Raw genomic sequence first — 22,610 nt, forward strand, 5'->3', positions numbered from 1 at the left:
CGGGTACCCGCGCGGCGATATCGAAAACAAGAGCACCAGGAAAGCAGTGACTACGCACCTTACTTTTGCCTAACGTAGCGTGGACATGCCGGACGATGGAATCGCCGATGATCACAGCATCGCGTTCCGTTTCACGAAGAGGGGAGAAGCGGTTCTGGGTGGAGATCTCGAAAACCGGGAAGGGCGAAGAGATTCGTGCTCTGGTCCTGGCCCGCGTCTTCCGCCGCGGAACTACCCAGGCTTCGTGGTGGCGTGTCGGAGCCAGAGTGAATGAAGCCATGGCTGATCGTGACCTGGGCGCTCGGGACCAATGCTGAGAAACGCACGGAGTAGACAAGGTAGGGGTCAGCGGATTACTAATGTTACTCACTGATTTGTGTGCATCGGCGCGTGATGTTTCAAGAGCTAAACGCCGGTCTCTCATCGACGCATCGGCACGTGATGTTTCAAGAGCTAAACGCCGGTCTCGCAGCACGGCTTGTTTCTCTAAAAGGTCGCGGATCTGCTTTCCACAGCTTCTAGCTCAGACTGCACTGCGTGCAGCTCGAATGTGTCCTCACCTGCACCAAAAGGTAGACAACATACATCTGATATATTCGCCATTTTAACAGATGGACAGTACGTTAGCAACGACGCTACCAGTGATGCTATCAATATTAATACTAATTTATGACTGAAGTCTTGGATATAATCCGTCTTTTTAGTGGTACGGGTGTAATGTAGACACACGATAAGCGAGAAAATGTTAGTTTGTAAGTGAGTGTGGAGAAGACGCGTTCAGCCGTGATCCACAGGAGTAACCTATAAGAGTATCCAATGTTGGATCACTCTCACCGCCATTCACCAGCGCACTCAACTCACCTTCTCACCAGCACTGTGTTGACCATTGAAGTCCCTGCGCTACCAGCCTACATTCCTTATCGAGACTCTTATATTCTCCATATTCAATAAAGAGTTTACTTGCATTTGCTTCCTGTCTTCTGTCATGACAGAACGATCTGACCCACCAATGGAAACAGCAAGTAATCCATCAGCATCGCTGGAAGCATTTCTTAACAGCAGCATCCGTCGAATGGATTCCCAGGAGAAGAATCTTAACGACACGGGTCGCGCTGTACAGGCTTTGGTGGCGCAGGTGTGCGAGCTCACCCAGCAATTCCAACTCCTGCGAGCTCCCACTGCGCCGCCAACGCCGGCCGTTCCCCCCACACCACCAGAGAGCCTCTCCCAGTCGGAGTCATATTCAGGTGAACCCAGTTACTGCAGAGCTTTTCTAACACGATTCTCCATGCATTTTTCTCTCCAACCCAGGACCTTCAACAGCGAGCGAGCCAAGGTCGGATTTGTCTTGACGCTGCTGACATGGGAGAGCCTCGCTATGGGGAACGGCAGTGTGGGAGAACCAAGATCCATGCTGCGCCTCATTCCAGACACTCTCTGCTGAAATGAAAAGAGTATTCGATCGGGCCGTTGCAGGGAGAGAGGTGGCCAGAATACTTGCAGACCTCCGACAGGGAGAGAGATCGGTTTCTGACTTTTCTATCGACTTCAGGACCTTAGCGGCAGAGTGTCAATGGAACGAGGAGGCGCAGTGGGACATGTTCCTGCATGGGTTGGCTGACCACGTCCAGAGGGAGATCTACGCCCTGGACCTTCCGACATCCCTAAATGGACTGATTGAGTTGGCCCTGAGAGTAGATGCTCGACTGTCCCAAGTCGAGCGACGGGCTCTGCCCAGCCACACTCCTGGGGGAGCTGAGGGTCCACGATTCAGCGGCGGGGACGCGGTCAGCCCCGTCTACGATCATGATCCCATGCAGGTAGGGCGAGCTCGGCTTTCCCGGGAGGAGAAGGAAAGGTGGAGATCCCAGGGCCTCTGCCTCTACTGCGGTGGAGCAGGCCATTATGCTTACAATTGTCCGGTAAATGGCCAAGCCCGATAGTAAGTATGAGGCTACAATCGGGTGGGATCTCTGCCGAGAAGACCTCATCCACATCTACGCTCCTCCCGGTAAGACTGAGATGGTCAAACAACACCCACTACTGTCAGGCACTTCTGGACTCGGGGGCTGAAGGTAATTTCATGGATCACACATTTGCGCACAAACTTCTGATTCCCCTCAAGCCACTCACACACAAGATTGCTGTACAAGCCCTTAATGGTCAAGAACTCCCCACCATTTCATTCACCACTGGAGATATCACCCTCATCACGTCTGGCAACCACTCCGAGATCATCTCTTTTTATATACTGGACTCTCCTCTGGCACCCATCATCCTCGGTCACCCCTGGCTCATCCATCACAACCCTAGAGTGGACAGGCAACTGAGAACTGTCTTGTCGTGGAGTAATAAATGTCATGAGTCTTGTCTTCTGTCTGCCTGTCCGTCTGTTTCGGTCTCTGTGTTTCAGGAGGAAGCAGTGGATTTGTCTAACGTGCCTTGACCTGAAGGAAGTGTTCAGTAAGTCTTGTGCTGCTTCTCTTCCTCCGCATCGTCCCTATGACTGTGCCATAGATTTACTGCCAGATAAGTCTCCGCCTAAAGGCAAGTTATATTCACATTCTGCTCCAGAAAGGGATGCTATGGAGAAATATATTTCTGATTCTCTAGAAACGGGGTTCATCCGCCATTCCTCTTCTCCAGCGGGGGTGGGGTTCTTTTTTGTGGGTGTTACGTTGTCAAGCCTAATGGGATTAGTGTTTGTGCTGCTTTGTGTGGTTGTGTTTCTGTTTCCTCTATAGGTCACGTGACGTCCCGCCGACTGCTGATTGTGGGTGGGGCAACTGCTTTAAAGACGCCTTGTTTGACATCCGCTCTCTCTCTCACTCTCACTTCCGATCCGTTTCAGGTGGCAGACGGAGCGTGCTCCGAGGTGTCTCGTGTGATCGGCCCGTTATGCCTCTTTATGGAGTCTCTCGTGTCGACTTCATGATCGGGTTTCCCAAGCACGGTCCCAGAGGGGAATGCACGTTTGTTAGATTTAGTTTATAACTTTATTTAGAGCTGGTGGTAATTGGTGATGGGTTTTTACGTTATTTAGTTTAGGATTAGTTAGGGTAGCAGTCAGAGGACCCGGAAGACTCACGGAGAACATTGTCTTTTGTTTTCGAACGGGAGGCAGGCAAGTGTTATTTCTCCGGTAGACGTGTGCGCAGGGTTTTCTTTCTGTTTGTTTTGTTACTTTCTTTTACCACCATGCTCTGCTTATGATAAACTTTTCATCATTTAAATAATTTATAAATAAATAATTGATGCACCGTCACTGAATTTCTGTGGTCTTTATATGTTATGATGTTCCATTTCAATTAATTTAATGGGCTCGTAACATATAAATGGGGGCTCGTTTAGCCGGGTGTTGAACCATATTTGTCTTTTTTTTTTTTGCCAATTGTTTTTGAATAAGTCCGATTTTCCCTTTGTGAAAATCTTTTTCTGTGGTGGTCGCACTGCGTGCTGTGAGTGCGCATTAGTTTGTTTTGATCGCCCTTTGCTCTTTTTGTGCCGTAGATTTTCGGTGATTTTTTTTTTTTTTTTTGTGCATTTCCTTGACTTTTCGCTTGTTTAGGGAATTTTGTGTCACTCGCAATGTTTGATTTAGACGTGTTTATTCTTGCTCCCTCAGATGATATTTTGTTAACTGTAACGCGTGATGACCTTGTTAGAATCGCTGGCCACTATAAGCTTGAGGTGAGTGGTAGCCCTTCCAAGGCTGAGCTTCAGGATAAGCTTATTGAAGATTTGCGAGAACTTGGAGTGTTTTGGAAAGTGTCTCCTGATGTATCTACGTCGCCTGATCAGAGTAAACGTCTTTCTATTGACTCTTCACCTTCACCTAGTAAAGCAGCACTAGAATTGAAACGTTTACAGTTAAGAGAAAAGGAAATTGAATGGGAACGCGAAAAAACTAGATTGGAGGCTGATAGACAGACAGCACGAGAGCGAGAAAAAAGAGAACACGAATTGAGATTAAAAAGATCTTGAATTTGTGCAGGCATTACGAATTAAAGAACTTGAGCTGAAGGCCCGTGAGGCTGGTGTTTCATTCAAGCCAGATCAATTTGATATAACTCGTAACATTCGCCTCGTTCCACATTTTAATGAGAGCGAAGTTGATAAGTTTTTTGCACATTTCGAGCGCGTAACGTTGACTTTTAAATGGCCCAAAGAAATTTGGACCATGACGTTGCAATGTGTTTTCACTGGAAAAGCACAGGAAGCTTATTCCTTTACGGTCCGACGTTATTCAGTGGGGGCATTGTTCCAATGTGGCTTGTCATCTAGGAGTTAATCGCACAAAATTTTTGGTTAAGCAACGATTCTGGTGGCCACTTATGGCTCGCGACATTCACAGTTTTGTTTTGGCTTGCTCGGTTTGAGCCACTGGTAAGACTTCCAATCGACCCCCAGATGGGTTACTTCAACCGCTGCCGGTCCCTTCGAGACCCTGGTCCCATATAGCGCTAGATTTTATTACCGCCCTCCCGCCCTCTCAGGGCAACACGGTAGTTTTGACCGTGGTGGACCGGTTCTCGAAGGCGGCCCATTTCATTCCCTTGCCCAAATTACCTTCAGCCAAGGAGACAGCGTTGACCGTCGTAGATCACGTCTTTCGCTTACATGGCCTCCCGACAGACGTGGTTTCCGACAGGGGACCCCAGTTTGTGACCAAATTTTGGCGAGAGTTTTGTAGATTGCTGGGAGCGACTGTCATTCTGTCCTCAGGGTTTCATCCCCAGAGCAATGGTCAAACCGAGAGAGCCAACCAAGATTTGGAAAGAGTGTTGCGATGTTTGGTCTCCAAGAATCCATCCTCATGGAGCCAACAACTGTCAATGGTGGAGTACGCCCACAATGAGCTACCAGTGTCATCTACGGACCCATCTCCGTTCGAGTGTAGTTTAGGGTACCAGCCACCAATTTTTCCCAGTCTGGAATCCGAAGTCACGGTCCCCTCCGCTCACGCCTTCGTCCAGAGGAGTCACCGCACATGGACTAGAGCCCGTGAGACTCTACTCCAAGTGGGGGCGCGCACCAAGGGGGCGCGCCTCCCGTATACGTCGTTGGTCAAAAAGTGTGGCTTTCTACCAAGAACATTCCTGTCCGCTCCGTTTCTAATAAGCTTGCTCCCAAATTCATTGGCCCGTTCACTGTCACCAAGATCATTAGTCCGGTGGCAGTCCGCCTCAATCTTCCTCCAGCGTACAAGAGAATTCATCCCGCCTTTCATGTATCAAAAATAAAGCCCGTGTTTCGTTCTCATATTAATCCCTCCCCCCCACATTTTCCCCCAAATATATTTGAATTAGTATTTACCATCTTACTTTTTTACTTAATTCTTAAAATGTTTAATTATTGAACAACATTATGTGTCCTGAAATGATCAACTTACATTTGAGAATATTTTTCTAAACTCAGCAAAACGTCTCGGGTTACGACTGTAACCCTTGTTCCCTGAGGAGGGAACGAGACACTGCGTCGTTGAAAACGACTCTTTGGGGACGCTCCCTTAGCGTGCGCCTCTGAAGTATGAATGAAACTAATCCAATCCTGATTGGTGTTGCGTCATGACATAACATGTGACGGCATAACCGGATGCATAAAAGTGACGCTGGCGCACACACACATTAGCCTCGCGATGAAGCAAGCTGCTCCTAGGCATCGAGGGGCGTGGCAAGACGACGCAGTGTCTCGTTCCCTCCTCAGGGAACAAGGGTTACAGTCGTAACCCGAGACGTTCCCTTTCGTTAGGGAACTCGCACTGCATCGTTGAAAACGACTCTTTGGGGAACGAATGCCCACTAGGCCACGCACCAAAAAAAAGGCCTGCCCTAGAGTGAAACTGATCTCAGTCACTCAGCTAGGACTAGAGCACACGTGCACCAGGCGTACAAGGGAGGTGCAGACTAAAAAACCTGATAAAAGTGTGCGGGGTAGCCCAACCGGCTGCCTCACAGATCTCCTGGAGGGGCACTTCCGAGAGGAGGGCCCTAGAGGAAGCCATGACTCTAGTAGAATGAGCCCTTACAGCCAAAGGTGGAGGCAAATCGTGAACCTTGTAGACCTACTTATGGTTTGTTTGGCCGGGAGCCCCTTATTAGGTGACCCAAAACACACTACAGTAGGTCCGACCTCCTCCAATTAGAGGACCTCTCAAGGTAATACTCAGAACTCTGACTGGCAGAGCAAGGAACCTCTCCTCTTCTGCTGACACATGTGGTGGAGGATAAAATGCTTGCAGGACCATGGACCTAGCCATGTTAGATTGCACTTAAGGCACATGATTTTTTGTCAAGGTCTCAGATGCAGGATGGCCTTAACTCCGCCCGGGGCAAACCCCAAGCAAGTTGGCATTAATGCCAGGGCTTGGAGATCTCCCAGTCTCTTTAAAGAAATAGCTAAGGGAAAGGCTATCTTGAACGTGAGGTTCTGGGCAAAGCCGACTGAAGGGATTCGAAGGGAGCCAGGGATAGCCTTTCGAGAACCACCACCAGGTACCAGGAAGGAACCCTGGACCTGACTGTCAGTCTCATCCTCCATGTACCATGGAGAAATAGTATGACCAGTTGGTCCCTCCCCAAAGGCCCAACATTCAGTGGTGCATGGAACGCCTCAATGGCAGCCATGTACACCTTACGTGTGGACGGGGAGAGATTCACAGAGAAACGATCTTGAAGAAACTCCAGAACTGAGGCCACTGGGCAGTTAACTGGACCTAAATCATGTTCTCTACACCAAGTGGAAAAACATTCCACTTGAGGCCATATAATCTCTTAGTAGATGGAGCCCTAGAGATAAGTATGGTTTCGACCACCCCAGATGATAGACCAGCATCTAGGTACTGAGCCCCCTCAAAGGCCAGACCCACAATTTCCACAGCTCCGGGCGAGGATGGAATATAGTGCCCTCCGCCTGAGACAACAGATCCCTCCTCAGAGGAATCTGCCATGGCGGAGTTATCAGGAGTAAAAAATAAGACCGAAAACCATACTCGGGCCGGCCAAAACAGGGCTACCAGAAGAAGACTGATGCTCTCCTGACAGACCCTCTCCAGGACACCCGGGAGCAGAGCGATCTGGGGAAAAACGTACAGGCGAAGCCTCAGCCAGGCCTGTACAATGGCATCCAACCCCAGCGGGGCTGGATGAGTGAGGGAGAACCAAAGTGGACAATGGGACGTCCCTCGAGACGCAAACAGATCCACTTCCATTGGTCCAAACCTCTGCCATATCAACTCCACCACCTCTGGATGGAGTCTCCATTCCCTGGGCCTCAGCCCCTGCCTCGACAGGATGTCTGCTCCCTGATTCTGAACCCCCGGGACATATATTGCTCTTATAGATAATATTTTCCCTTGGGACCATAAAATAATCTGATGCACCAATCTGGATAGAGGGCGCGATCTGAGTCCCCCTTGTCGGTTCAGATACGCTACCACTGATGTATTGTCCGAAGGAAGGATGTCTGGGAGGAAGCTCCTCTGAGCCCTTAACACAGCCAACATTTCTAGGAAATTTATATGCCAAGAATGATGATGGTCCTGCCACAGACCCTTGTGTAAGGGGCCTCATGTGAAGAAGGCCCAAAGGAATTATGTTGGATGCTGCTGCCATGAGGCCCAGCAGTCTTTGAAATTGCTTTACAGTGATGGCCTGGCCTAGCTTTATCCTTGACACCATGGCCAGGATGGATTCGATACGTGCGGGAGACATACGTGCCTGCATCGTAACCGAATTCCATACCACGCCCAGAAAAGTAGTTTTCTGAGCTGGTTCCAACGCACCTTTCTTAGTGTTGAGTCTCAACCCCAATTTCTGAATGTGGCCAAGAACGACATCTCGATGCCGAACTGCCATTTCTCGAGACTGGGCCAATATGAGCCAGTCATCGATATAATTCAGAATACGGATGCCCTGAAGCCTCAGTGGAGCCAGAGCTGCATCCATACACTTAGTGAACGTGCGGGGAGAGAGTGCTAGGCCGAACGGAAGAACCCGATATTGGTACGCTTCGCCCCCAAAGCGAACCTCAGGAACCTCCTGTGACATGGAAGGATGGAGACATGAAAATAGGCGTCTTTTAGATCTATCGTGACAAACCATTCCTCGGATCTGATTTGAATCATGATGATGGGAATAGTGAGCATTTTGAACCTGAATCTCCTCAGAGAACGATTCAACTGCCTCAAATCTAAAATCGGCCTCAGCCCGCCATCCTTCTTTGGAACTACAAAGTACCGGCTGTAAAACCCGGACTCCCTGTCTGGTAGGGGAACACTTTCTATGGCCCCTTTATCCAGTAGAGTCTGTACCTCTTGTTCCATAACCCGAGCCTGTTCTGGAACCACTGCAGTCGGTACCACCCCAGCAAACTTAGGAGGTCGGTGACCGAACTGCAGTCTGTACCCATATTTTATAATATTCAGGACCCATATAGATGTATTCGGAAGGCGTAGCCATTCTTCTACAAAATCTACCAAGGGAACCAGCCCCTCGAGACTGACCTCAGGTGTTTTTCGAGCACTATTCTCGACCTCCTGAAGCGGAGGACCGGCAGGAAAAAGTCGAGAAAGATTTTGTGCCCATAATCGGTGCTCTGTTGCAAGCTTTTGGGGCGAACGCCCAGAGGGGAGGCTCTTTCGGTTTCGTTCTCGACATCCTGAAGCGGAGGACCGGCAGGGAATAATCGAAAACAGTTTCCGATGTGCGGACACGAACACTGCCTGGCCACAAGGCTTTTGGGCGGGCACAACAGCGTGCATTCGCTGAAAACCGATGTGTCCCGAAGCGCACTTGACGCTGGATACAAACATCGATTTCCTGAGGGCTCCGCGGAGAAGCGATTCTCGCTTGTCCCTCCACGGGGGGGGGGCAGCCATCTTCGTCTCGTTTTCGATATCCCGAAGCGGAGGACCAGCAGGGAAAAATCGAAAACGATTTTCGACGTTCACTGCTCATCATTTTAATTCCTCAGAATTAAATGCAGCCATAATCACCAGACAATACTGTTTTAATATTTATTTATACGGTCTCGTAATCTACACGCTGCCTCTGCAAATGTGAGATTCAAGCCGTTAAAATATATTTGGCTTTCATCCCTCGAGAAGAAAGTCAACAGGTGCGAGGTTGAAACATCCGACAGCGCACGGATGCAGATATTCCTCAGTGAACACTACCAGCACCCTCAGGAGCTGACTGTGAATGCCTCGCACCCAAACAGTATTATTTCACAGATCGCGTGTGTCCCTTTTATTGCAGACTCGTAATCTACACGCTGCCTCGGCAAACGCGAGATTCGAGTCGTTAACAATATATTTGGCTTTCATCTCTCGAGAAGAAAGTCAACAGGCGCGAGGCTGAAACACCCTCAGGAGCTGACTGTGCATGCCTCGCACCCACACAGAATCTTTATTGCAGAGTAGCCTGCAATCGTACTGTAATCTACGCGCTGCCTCGGTAAACGCGAGATCCGAGCCACTATAGATTCTGTATTGCAATGCAGACTTTTAATCTACGCGCTGCCTCGGTAAACGCGAGATCCGAGCCACTATAGATTCTGTATTGCAATGCAGACTTTTAATCTACGCGCTGCCTCGGCAAATGCGAGATCCCGGTCACAGAATCTTTATTGAAGAGTAGACCCGTAATCTACGCGCTGCCTCGGCAAACGCGAGATCCGAGCCACTAGATTCTATATTGCAATGTAGTGGGACAATTCTTATGGGACAAACAACACCAAATAAGACAGACGGTTTAACAGAGAACGCTTGCTGAAGAGCGAAAGCTAATGTGTGTGTGTGCCAGCGTCACTTTTATACATTCGGCTATGCCGTCACATGTTACGTCATGACGCAACATCAATCAGGATTGGATTAGTTTCATTCATACTTCAGAGGCGCACGCTAAGGGAGCGTCCCCAAAGAGTCGTTTTCAACGACGCAGTGAAAGTTCCCTAACGAAAGGGAACAATGGACTCTGATGGCACTTTTCCACTGCATGGTACGGTACGGCTCGGTTCGGTACGGCACGCTTTGGCACTTTTCCACTGCATGGTACGGTACGGCTCAGTTCGGTACGGCTCACTTATGGCGCATTTCCACTGCATGGTACGGTACGGTACGGCTCGCTTTAAATGGTACCACCTCTGTTGAGGTTCCAAGCGTACCGTACCGATACTAAAATGTGATGTGAAAACACTGAAGATCACTGATTGGTCAGACAGAATCGTCATCGTCACTACCAGTGTCATATATTTGCGACACGAGACCATGCACGAGACAAACCCGCTAGATTTAAATAGCCAGTAGACAACAACCAACGCTGTAGTTTCTTGCAGTTAAAAAGTTTCTTGCAAACTGTTTCTTGCAGTCAGGGGCGGCGCCGGATAATTTTTAACGCATGTGCTGAGGGCACACACACACACATATGTGTGTGTATATATATATATATATATATATATATATATATATATTTTTTTTTACATTTTTTTTTTATTTATTAATAAATGAGCAAAACTTGGCCACAAAATATTTAATATTCAATTATTTTAATGATCACAATTAAAGTTTTAATTTTATTAAATTGAACAAGCGCAAAATTCAGCATTCAATCAAATATTCAAAAAGACTTAATAATAATGTTATTTCTCTCTATAGGCGCGTTTACTACGAATATGGCGATCGTCAACTTCATCTTTGCCATGCACAGACACTGACAGAAAACACTATTTTATAAATAAAAATCAGTGCACGCGTCCCCGGATTTACAAATGCACATCTTGCTTGTTGCACGCACATTATGCTGAAATAACGAGATATTATGTTGAAATAACATTATTATTAAGTATTTTTGAATATTTGATTGAATGCTGAATTTTGCGCTTGTTCAATTTAATAAAATTAGGCCTATATATAGCCTATATATATAGGCTACTATTAATAAATGAGCAAAAATATTTAATATTCAATTATTTTAATGATCACAATTAAAGTTTTAATTTTATTAAAACGCGTGCACTGATTTTTATTTATAAAATAGTATTTTCTGTCAGTGTCTGTGCATGGCAAAGATGAAGTTGACGATCTTAATAATAATGTTATTTCAACATAATATCTCGTTATTTCAGCATAATGTGCGTGCAACAAGCAAGATGTGCATTTGTAAATCCGGGGACGCGTGCACTGATTTTTATTTATAAAATAGTGTTTTCTGTCATTGTCTGTACATGGCAAAGATGAAGTTGACGATCGCCATATTCGTAGTAAACGCGCCTATAGAGAGAAATGCACATAATGGATTACATAAGAGAGTAGCCTATTTCTTTTTGTTTTGAATTATTTAGTTTAAAGACATTTCAAGCTTTGTGTATTTGAGGATGAGATGCGCTCCAGTTAACGTACAATGCAAGTGACCGCTCGGGCGCCTCAATGATTAAATTGTCTATTTTTCTTCATATTTATTCAATCCAGGCAATTGTTTGATGAAAAAATTATAAAAATTAAGATACAATTTATACAAAACGAAATTCACTTTAAATAAAGGCATTATACAAAACAAAACTTAAAGGTGCCCTAGAATGTGAAATTGAATTTATCTTGGCATAGTTAAATAACAAGAGTTCAGTACATGGACATGACATACAGTGAGTCTCAAACACCATAGTTTTCCCTTTCTTATTTAAATCTCGTTTTTGAAAAACACCCCTGAAAAACAGGCGAATCTCCACATAACACCAACTGTGATGCAACAGTTGGGATCATTAATATGTACGCCTCTAAAAATTTGCATATGCCAGCCCATGCTCAGTGCCAGGCGGAACTGCGCAGCCGAATCATCAGAAGTTCTGCAGGTGAAGAAACAAGCGAGGATCATAGGGAAAATGGCAGATCTATCTATAATCTGATACCGCTACAGTTTAATTCGAAGTTGTTAGTTGCTCTGCCCATTTCACCACGGACTGTTTTTCTAACCTGGAACATATATCAAGCAGCCAGGCTTCTCTTGGCGTCTCAAACGGACGAAGGGGGCAATTTCAACTAACGTTATATTCCCGCAAGCGGTAAGTAGTGATTTTATTAACAATAATTTACACTGTGTTATCTAGATCCAGCGCGATATTGTTTTTTCCTCGAGAGACATCGTGGCTTGCAAACGAGCGAACGAAGCATGGCAGTTGCTCAGTGTTTGGATGTACAAATGAACACAAAAGTATTTTTTTAGTTTCTTCATCCGAGCCTCTGGAGAACCAGTGGGTTATGTGAATTTCTGATGTGTAATTGTTCAAGTTCAGACAGATAATCTTTCTCTCAAAGTCGTTCAACACTGTTTATGCATCAGTAGATCGCGTTGCAGTGATAAGATCTTCATTCACGCGATCAACAGGCTGTCATCTGCTCAATGCTGGAATAGATCTAAATACTTAAACTTCTCATGATTCGTTAATCCCGATAGCTGTAATAGTAAAAACGTATAAAAGCTGTAATAGTAAAAGTTTTCCAGATAGCTCTACATGTAATGCCAGATATTTCATATGCAAGCATGTCAGCCAATCACAGCAGAGGGCAACAACACTGAAGTCTCACAGCAGACACGCCCCTTCAAACAGAGTGTTCAATCCAGGGAATGAAATCAGGCTAGGAAATATGCCTTTTATTTCTAAATTATAACAAATTTTGATCTAAAAAACATACTAACATTATAAGGGCACCCCAGGAAACATTATAAAATAATAAAATAATCCATTCTACGGCACCTTTAATGAAGTGGTCAAAATTATGTCTGACTCGCTCCATGTCTCTCTACTCGTGCTGTTCATTTTTAATAATCAACATAGGCAGATGGAAAAAAAGAACAGGGCCCGGTTTCCCAAAGCGTTCTTATCTCTAAGTTGTTCTTAACCTATTCCTTAACCTCTCTCTTAACCTTATGGCACGATTCCCGAAACGTTCGTTCGCTAAGTATAGCTTCTGTAAGTCACACTTTCGTAAGGTTGGTCTGGACCACTCTTAGCTTTACCTTATCACTGTTGCAGGTCTATATGAATATAATTCTGAAGTTTTAATACACCCAGACAGTATTAAATTAGGCTAATTCAAGTGTTTTCATGCAAATGTAAGAGGTAGGACATTAGGACCCAGTAGACACCACCTCAGAGCGCGTCATTGCTCAGCCGGCTATTTAGTGTGACGTAGTCACAGAGCGACAAGCCAAGCTAGCATTCCAGCATAGTGTGTCGGTACAGCGTGGGGAATGAAAGCACCAGGATCGATGGTTCAAACCAGTAGTGATGGCCAGATCGAGGCCTCGTGAAGCAAATGAAACAGTTGAACCAAATGTGCCATATTGTTTCGAGGCTTCGAATCAATCCGACACCCGTCTCAACGGTGACACCTAGTGGTCACTTGCAGGTGTTGATCTGAAACAACCTTGACGAGCCATTAAAAAAAATTTTTTTTTTTTTTTTATTATTATAATTTTCTAATATGTGAAGCTTGTAACCTATAGGCTCCTCACTGTGCATAATGTTATTTTGGTCATGAAAAATGAATATTAATAAAATAAATCAAGCCACAATGTCTCACTTTTTTAGAGATTTTTATTCAAAAAATATTAATTTCTCTGGCCTACTTCTTTTTTTACAGATAATTTCTCCAGCCTTTGAAAAAATCCTCTCACAAGGGACACTTGTTGCTGGCATACAAAGATATTTTTTAGCAAGGACATACAAATGAGGAAAGATTACTGCTCTCTCTTTCCAGTAAGTTAGTGGATCATGAGTTCTGGGCAAATATGCATCGTTGATGTATTTTTTCACTTCCACTGTGGCATCAGCTGCAGTATATTGGGTACTCATATGTAGACCTATAAAATGTATATTCACACAATATTATATTATATTATATTCACATTGAAGCTATTTTTAAAATGATTGGCAGTTGTGATTGGGACATTAGGTTGTAGGCCATTGGGCTATGGACTTTATAAACAGTGTCCCAAAAGGTTGTAATTATATTTCAATTATAATTATATTTCAAACAATGCATACATTGCATAGATGGCCCAGCAGTGTCAGTAGCAGGCCTAGGTAGCCTACAGGGGGAATGCCATCCTCTGCACCCTGCAAAATGGCAGGATGAGTGCTCCTCAAATGGTGCATCATGGATGATGTATTGTTGCAGTAGGCTAGATACCGATCACAATACACACATCTCACTTTATTTGGGGTTTCTAAATGGAAATGCTCCCACACCACAGATGTACGGCATCTCTTCTGGGGAGCCTCCATTTTATCTATCTATCCAAATCAATCTATCTATCTGAATCTATCTATGTATCTAGATATGTATCTATAATCTATGTATCTATATATGTATCTATCTATAACATATGTATTTATATATGTATCTATAATCTATCTATATATGTATCTATCTATAATATGTATTTATATGTATCTGTAATCTATCTATATGTATCTATCTATTAATCTGTCTATATGTATATCTATGTATTAATGTGTCACTATATACTCTGTCTGTCTCTAGCATCAGTCAATGTGTTGTGTAAATTTAAATGTAAGCCTAAATTGCCTATAACTAATCAAATTGCACTATGTCACTATATCACCAAAAATCCGCTACCTCAAAGTCAAACTCCTCTCACAAAAACCCACGAGGTCAAAATGCGTTTATTTCACTTTTATACAGATGTGCGATTGTGTGGTTTGTTCCCGACCGTGTCAATCAAACGCTGATTCGGCGGACCACACCTGATGAAACACTTAGTGAAACACTTCGAGGCTTCGTTTGGTCATAGTCACGTGACATGGGTGTTTCGAATCACGCTTCGGATCAGTGTTTCGACACATCTGCGCTTCGGGATCTCGCAAAGCTTCGGAACGACGGTTTCGCGTCAGCCATCCTTACAAACCAGTGCTTTTGTCATTGCTTGAGGCTGGAGATTGGCCAGTGGACAAAACGGTTGTTCTGGGAAAAACTGTTGCAGGTACCAAGTTAGATTATGAAATGTTGTGAATGATCGTAAAAGCTTGGTATATTGATTTTGTATCTTCTGTCATAGTAACACAGTTTGAGATTGTGGTGAGGATGCATCCTATTCTGTCACGGTAACGCAGTGCGATTGTGGTGAAGACGCATTGTGCAAACATTTGTTTGCTATTCAGGTATGAACATGCCTATAACTATTGATTGTATGTTGTTACAAAAGAAACCTATTTCATGACATTTTATTATTGTTACAGGACGTGTGTCCAGTCACTGTTTTTCCTATTTAGTTTTAGCTATACAAACTGCCTACCATAATTTGTACGACTGTTTGTCGAACGCCCTAGGGGTATGTGAAGAGGGAGAGAGAGGGAGAAGGTTTGGTTTTTTTTTTTATATTGTATGTTTGTTTTTTTTTGTTTGTTTTGTTTTTGTCTTGACTCTCTCTGATAACTCATGTATACATGGTGAGGTTCTTTTAATTGAAATACTTGGGTAATGTGTAGTTTCCTAAAGGGACAAACGCCTGCAGTGTTGTGTATGAAGTGAAGGGGGGATATTGCTGTGAATCACGTGAAATATTTAACTGGGTTGTTTCACCTGTGTATTCTTCTTAAATTATTTATTAAGAGTGACGTGTGGTGTGCTTTATATTCAGACACGTCTCAGGGGGGAAACTCCGTACACACCCTTAACCATTTGGTGTTTTGATTGAGAGAAGTTTCATAAAGTATTACAGTTGTCTTTTAGAATTGTTTGTATAATTGAACCATTGTGAAATAAATAAATGTGTATGTTTTGACACACCAGCTTCCATCTACGTCCTTTAATTAGGGTGGCTTGCGTGCCACCGGGTAGTTCTTTTGAACTGACTATTTTATAATTATGGGTCTTTGATTTAAGTAGTATTGAGAATATATAAGAAAACCCCTGGTGGTTACACAAAGAATAAAATTGTCATTACACTGATTGTTGTTAGATTTTTAATCATATTATTATACAATATTATTAATTTAATTAAAACGCTCTTTTAAAGGCCAGTGAAAGCATAGGCTACTGTCAGTTAAGTCCTATTCGGACGCTAATATTGTCTCTCATGGGCTCGTCCGGTATTTTAATCATTTACAGGGGTAAGTCGGTGATTTTAGTGCCGTCCGAATCCATAATATCAGTGTTTTTCTCACCCAACCCTCGTAAAAATCCCTGGCCAAATCAGTACCTTCTGTTTTTTGACAAACAGGTCGTGTGGTAATTTAATTGCCGTCTGAATCCACATCTCTGAGTTTACAAGAGATTCAAAATTCACGGTTTAAATCCTTTTTGATCACTGCCGAGCACCGTACGCAAGATGTAAACTTTTATTACTGAAATGCTGGAAAGTATTTACAAGAACAATATTTCATCGCAGCTCCACCTCAGCGAACAAAAATGGGAAAGAGAAGAAGGCACGTAAATGTTTGAAAAGGTTATTGTGGCAGCAATATACTGTATGTTACAATTTTAAAATATGTAGGCTAGGCTATTATAGGCTATTATAGTTTGGATTATTTTTTATAATATCCAATAATCATAATAAATTGCAATTTCAACTATTTCTGAAGTGCTTCATTTATAAAGATCACCGCTTTCTCACATAAACAGCCCCTGCACGAGAGAATAATTGATTCTCGAGCCATCGATATTAAACAATTCAGCACCATCGCCACGGACAGCGCCGGGTAACGTCGCACGTAAGAAGGCATATCTTAAGCAGCTTCCTAAGGTATGGTTCGGGGAACACACTTAGGAAAATAAACAACTTTGGTAAGATATATCTTTCGAGCTTTCTTAGCGCGCTAAGAGTGAGCATTATCGGGAAACCGGGCCCATAACATTAACTAAATGCGCTTTTTTAATGGCAGTAGGCTATAGTTTAAAACAGTACATTAGGCCTAGACTCTCTATTTGTAAAGATTGCTGCACATTCATTTAATTCTGAATTTTGCACACACAAGTTGAAAGGCATTTGTTCAAATCAAGTTCACGGATAATTGGGCGTGCATTTATTAATCATTATGATACTAAAATCATAACAAAGTAGGCTATGCTATGTACAAAAAATCAGATGAGCCCAGAATATGAACGCAACGTTTAATTACACGTTAAGAATTTTCCTTCCATATAGTAAACCATTATAAGAACGTTTAATTTAATTTAAAAACATCCACAATGCCGAGAATCAAGAGCACCATCCCCTGTGTTGTGCGTTTGAAATGTGGCGCGTTTACGATGATGTCATGGAGGTAGAGGCGGCAACTATAACGATCAGTCCCACCCAGTTTGAAGCGGTAGGCCTATTAACTGCAATGGAAAAGCAACCGAGCTAAAGTGAACCGAACCGTGCCGTACCGAGTCGAGTCGTACCACGCAGTGGAAAAGCGAAGCGAGCCGAACCGTTCCGCGCCGAGCCGAACCGTACCGAGCCGAACCGTGTCGTACCATGCAGTGGAAAAGCGCCATTATCAATTGATCAATTATAAACTACTCCAAATCATTTTCATCTATTTTCTATGCTGTTAAAAAGTTGTTAATGTCTCAATGATTTGTATTAAAATACTTCATTACATAGCCTACAGTTATATTCAGAGAATAGCATTTCTATTATTTTGATTATACCAGACAATGGAAAAAACTGCTAAAACCAAACAATTAATGGAGAAAAATGTACTTTCAGAATGTAAGTTACACATTTTTTTAAATAGTAATTAGTTTTAAATAGTCAAATTTCTCAAATGTTTCTGAATTTGTCCTTACTGATTGTAATATAGTATTTTACATATAGATGTGTGCATTGAATTGTTTTGTGAATTCAAAACTTTCACTTGCTGTATTACTGTAAAAATCAACATAGTAAATTAGCAATGTATTTCCAAATAACATTCCAATCCAAAAAATACATAAACATTTTTTTTTCTCATCAATGCCTTCCTAAAACATGTTTAATGATAATAATAAAAAAAGAGATAACATCATGAATATCAATGTCTGGGTCTCTGAGGGTTAAATCAACAATCAAAAGCATGTAAGTTCAGGTACCTCAGCTGTGAGATGTAGGACAGACACTGAAGGAAACTCTTCATTTCACTCTCTTCCTCTGAACATCTTCTCAGCTCTACTGGTTTCTTCTCTGTCTGGAGTTTCAGCACTTCCAGGAGGACGGAGGTCTTTCTCTGTGAGAGATCTATGATCCAGACATCAGGTAACTGGAAAACTGACTGTAATGCTGGAAGGAAACTCCTGCCTGTTTGAGTCTCATATTTCTTCACATGTGAGCAAAGATCCAGCATGAAATCACACTGTTTAATTCTGTCAGTCTCTTGATAAGGAAAAGATCTGTAGGTGCAGACTGATGATAACAGTTTCAGCATCTGATCTCCTGTCTGTGTCTCAGTCTCTGCTGCTTTAATGAAGAGCCTCAGAAGAAACTTTGCTGCATCACCACTATTCCAATAGTGAAACCTGTTAAAAAAAATGTTTTATGTGTAGCAATTTATCTCAAGGGAAATATGAATATTTAAATATAAATTAAATATAATGAATAATTGTGTGTCTGATTGGTCCAGTCGGCACATATGAATAGACATTTCACAGAACTCTGAAGGTCACAGCGTCACACACACCGAATGAGAAGTGCAGCGATGGGTCTTTAAAATTTAAACACATTGTTCTCTGAGTGTACGAACACCGGCAGTGTCACTTGACGTCTGTCCGCGCGCACAGATAAAACACTGTTCATAATCCTGACGCTCCACTGAACATAGTTTTTATTTCAATTACATTAAATTTGTCCCAAATTGTTGCTAATGTACATACTGACTTCACCATGTGCTGAAAGATACATTTAGTTTTACATTCATAGTTTTACAGCTTGAATAAAGTCTAAACATGAATAAAGTCTAAACATATTGGAAAAATGTATAATAAACTCAGCCCTTTCCAATCTTCATTGCCCTGTTGTGCCATTGCTATTATTAAACTAAAGTATAGTATATTAATTGAATTGAAAGAAAAATAGAAAAAGGTTCGGTCACTTTTACAATCTTGTACTGTACATAACGCAAATATGTTATACTTTTGTTGACTTTTAAAATTGAGCTTGTAGGCTTAAAATGTGCGCAGATTCAAACCGATTCAAAATACAGTGAAGTGAAACTGATGGAGAAGTAGGTATAGTAAGTGAATATCCAAAAGTTCAGGTACCTCAGCTGTGAGATGTAGGACAGACACTGAAGGAAACTCTTCATTTCACTCTCTTCCTCTGAACATCTTCTCAGCTCTACTGGTTTCTTCTCTGTCTGGAGTTTCAGCACTTCCAGGAGGACGGAGGTCTTTCTCTGTGAGAGATCTATGATCCAGACATCAGGTAACTGGAAAACTGACTGTAATGCTGGAAGGAAACTCCTGCCTGTTTGAGTCTCATAGTTCTTCACATGTGAGCAAAGATCCAGCAGGAAATCACACTGATAAACAGGATCACCCCACTCTTGATCAAAAGGGAAGGTTTTGTAACTGCACACAGACGACAGCAGAGTAGAGAATCTTGTTCCTGTAACTGTGACATTTTCTACAGCAGCAACACTGAGATTCAGCAGAAATTTCACTACAGACTTCATCATTTCTTTATTATCATAGAACCTGATAAAATACAGAGAAATAAAAATCCCGTTAATTTATGACAACATACAGCATTTATAAATCAACTATATAGTGCACAAAAACAAGTATTCTGATAAGTAAAAACATAAAAGCAACAATCATATAAGAGGACAGAATCTAGTGACATTTATTACACTTTTTTCCAAGGTCCATCCATATACAGTCTAACGTTAGTTGAGGTTTATTGAACGAGTCAGTTTAATTTTCCTGAATATTTTCCAGTTTCTCTGTGACCCTTAGAATTACACAATTTTACACATTTCTGCATACAAAAGTCAATACAAAACAATTCATTTTTTTAATGATCCATTTAATACACAAAGACCTACTCCAGCTTTTTTAAACATGTTGAGCGAAAGGCTGTACAATATCTTACCTTAGCTGTGAGATGTAGGACAGACACTGAAGGAAACTCTTCATTTCACTCTCTTCCTCTGAACATCCTCTCAGCTCTACTGGTTTCTTCTCTGTCTGGAGTTTCAGCACTTCCAGGAGGACGGAGGTCTTTCTCTGTGAGAGATCTATGATCCAGACATCAGGTAACTGGAAAACTGACTGTAATGCTGGAAGGAAACTCCTGCCTGTTTGAGTCTCATATTTCTTCACATGTGAGCAAAGATCCAGCAGGAAATCACTCTGTTTAATTCTGTCAGTCTCTTGATAAGGAAAAGATCTGTAGGTGCAGACTGATGATAACAGTTTCAGCATCTGATCTCCTGTCTGTGTCTCAGTCTCTGCTGCTTTAATGAAGAGCCTCAGAAGAAACTTCACTGCAAGACTGAAATTCAAATAGCCAAACCTGCTTCCAAAAGAAAATTAAAATGTTGTATGTTTAGCATTATATTTATTAATGAAATATAATGAATAATTAAGTGTCTGATTGGTCCAGTCGGCATGAATAGACATTTCACAGATCTCTGAAGGTCACAGCGTCACACACACCGAATGAGAAGTGCAGCGATGGGTCTTTAAAATTTAAACACATTGTTCTATGAGTGTACGAACACCGGCAGCGTCACTTGACGTCTGTCCGCGCGCACAGATAAAACACTGTTCATAATCCTGACGCACCAATGAACATAGTTTTTAATTCAATTACATTAAATTTGTCCCAAATTGTTGTTAATGTACATACTGACTTCACCATGTGCTGAAAGATACATTTAGTTTTACATTCATAGTTTTACAGCTTGAATAAACTCTAATCATGAATAAAGTCTAAACATATTGGACAAAATTTATAATAAACGTAGCCCTTTCCAATCTTTCATTTTGCTCTGTTGTGCCATTACTATAGTATATTAATTTCATAAAAAAAAAAAAAAGAAGTTTGTTTACTTTTACAATCTTGTACTGTACATCATATAATGTAAATCTTTTATAGTTTTGTGGACTTCGAAATTGAGCTTGCAGCAAATTGCAGGCATAAAATTTGTGCAGTTTCAAACCCATTAAAAATACAGTGAAGTGAAACTGATGGAGAAGTAGGTATAGTAAGTGAATATCCAAAAGTTCAGGTACCTCAGCTGTGAGATGTAGGACAGACACTGAAGGAAACTCTTCATTTCACTCTCTTCCTCTGAACATCCTCTCAGCTTTACTGGTTTCTTCTCTGTCTGGAGTTTCAGCACTTCCAGGAGGACGGAGGTCTTTCTCTGTGAGAGATCTATGATCCAGACATCAGGTAACTGGAAAACTGACTGAAATGCTGGAAGGAAACTCCTGCCTGTTTGAGTCTCATATTTCTTCACATGTGAACAAAGATCCAGCAGGAAATAACTCTGTTTAATTCTGTCAGTCTCTTGATAAGGTAAAGATGTGTAGATGCAGACTGATGATAACAGTTTCAGCATCTGATCTCCTGTCTGTGTCTCAGTCTCTGCTGCTTTAGTGAAGAGCCTCAGAAGAAATCTGATTTGAACACTTTTATTCAGATTAGAGAATCTGTAACAAAATGGAAATGAGAAATGTGAATAAATAGAGATATCACTGAACTTATTATAGCTGTGACGTGACTAAATAATACAGATTAAAAGAATGTGTTGTTTTTTTCCTGTTTTCAGCTCACATTGTTGTAAACACTTGAGAGCATCAAATTAGTCATTAAATACTGACAGAGTAATTGATACTTTATAATGAATACATTTTCCCCTAATATATTTTTTAAGTATTTACCATCTTACTTTTTTACTTAATTTATAGAGTGTTTAATTATGGAACAACATTATGTGCCCTGAAATGATCAATTTAGATTTAAGACTAATTATTTAAGCTCAGCAAAACAATGGACTCTATTCAATTATTGTCGCAGCACGCAGGTTTGCCTATCCTTTCTGACTGTGTGTGTGTGTGCGCGGTGTCTTTGGTCTGATTGCCTGTCAGTGTTGCCTAGCTACCAACTGCGCTGACAAGCTAATCAGATCGTTACCGTGTCCTATATGTAGTTTTGTGTTTGCCGTTTTCATTGTCAGATGGTTCTGGTGTTCACGACTTGTCACATTGTTCTGTCAGTATTTCTCAAATCTCCAGTTCCTGTATGTTTGATTCCTGCTCGAGTTTGGATTCTCTCTGCTCTGATCATTCTGGGATTCTTCTCTGCGTTGATCAGCGGGTTCCAGCCCATTGCTGTCTCCTCACTGCCAAAACCTGATACCAATCCTGCATCACTGCATCTGGCCTTGCTTATTTTTCCGTTTACCCAATAAACTGTCTATTGCATTCGCAACTGGATCTTGTGTTCTCTCGCCTGACAGTTCTAAACTACTCCAAATAATTTTCATCTATTTACTATGCGCTGTAAAGTCATTAAAGTCTCGATGATTTGTACTCATCTTTCCCTCAGGTAATTTTGACCCGGAAATTTTGTTTTATTTTTATTTTATTTATTTTTTATTGAGTGTTCATCGGAGGGGTC

At 42.3% G+C, this 22,610-nt stretch overlaps 1 protein-coding gene across 1 annotated transcript in view; it reads right to left on the minus strand.

The window, feature by feature from the left end:
• Positions 1-22,610, minus strand: part of LOC308690946 (uncharacterized protein) — a 118,490-nt gene that overhangs the window by 23,847 nt on the left and 72,033 nt on the right. Inside the window, exons 8-11 of the mRNA XM_081365746.1 lie at positions 21,218-21,640; positions 20,073-20,495; positions 19,241-19,675; positions 18,077-18,499 (exon numbers count right to left, since the gene is read on the minus strand). Of these exons, the coding sequence (XP_081221872.1) occupies positions 18,077-18,499; positions 19,241-19,675; positions 20,073-20,495; positions 21,218-21,640 (1,704 nt within the window). The remainder of the gene's footprint in view (positions 1-18,076; positions 18,500-19,240; positions 19,676-20,072; positions 20,496-21,217; positions 21,641-22,610) is intronic.

This window comes from Scardinius erythrophthalmus, assembly GCF_964197995.2.
Source record: "Scardinius erythrophthalmus genome assembly, chromosome: 1".
Taxonomy (NCBI): Eukaryota; Metazoa; Chordata; class Actinopteri; order Cypriniformes; family Leuciscidae; genus Scardinius; species Scardinius erythrophthalmus.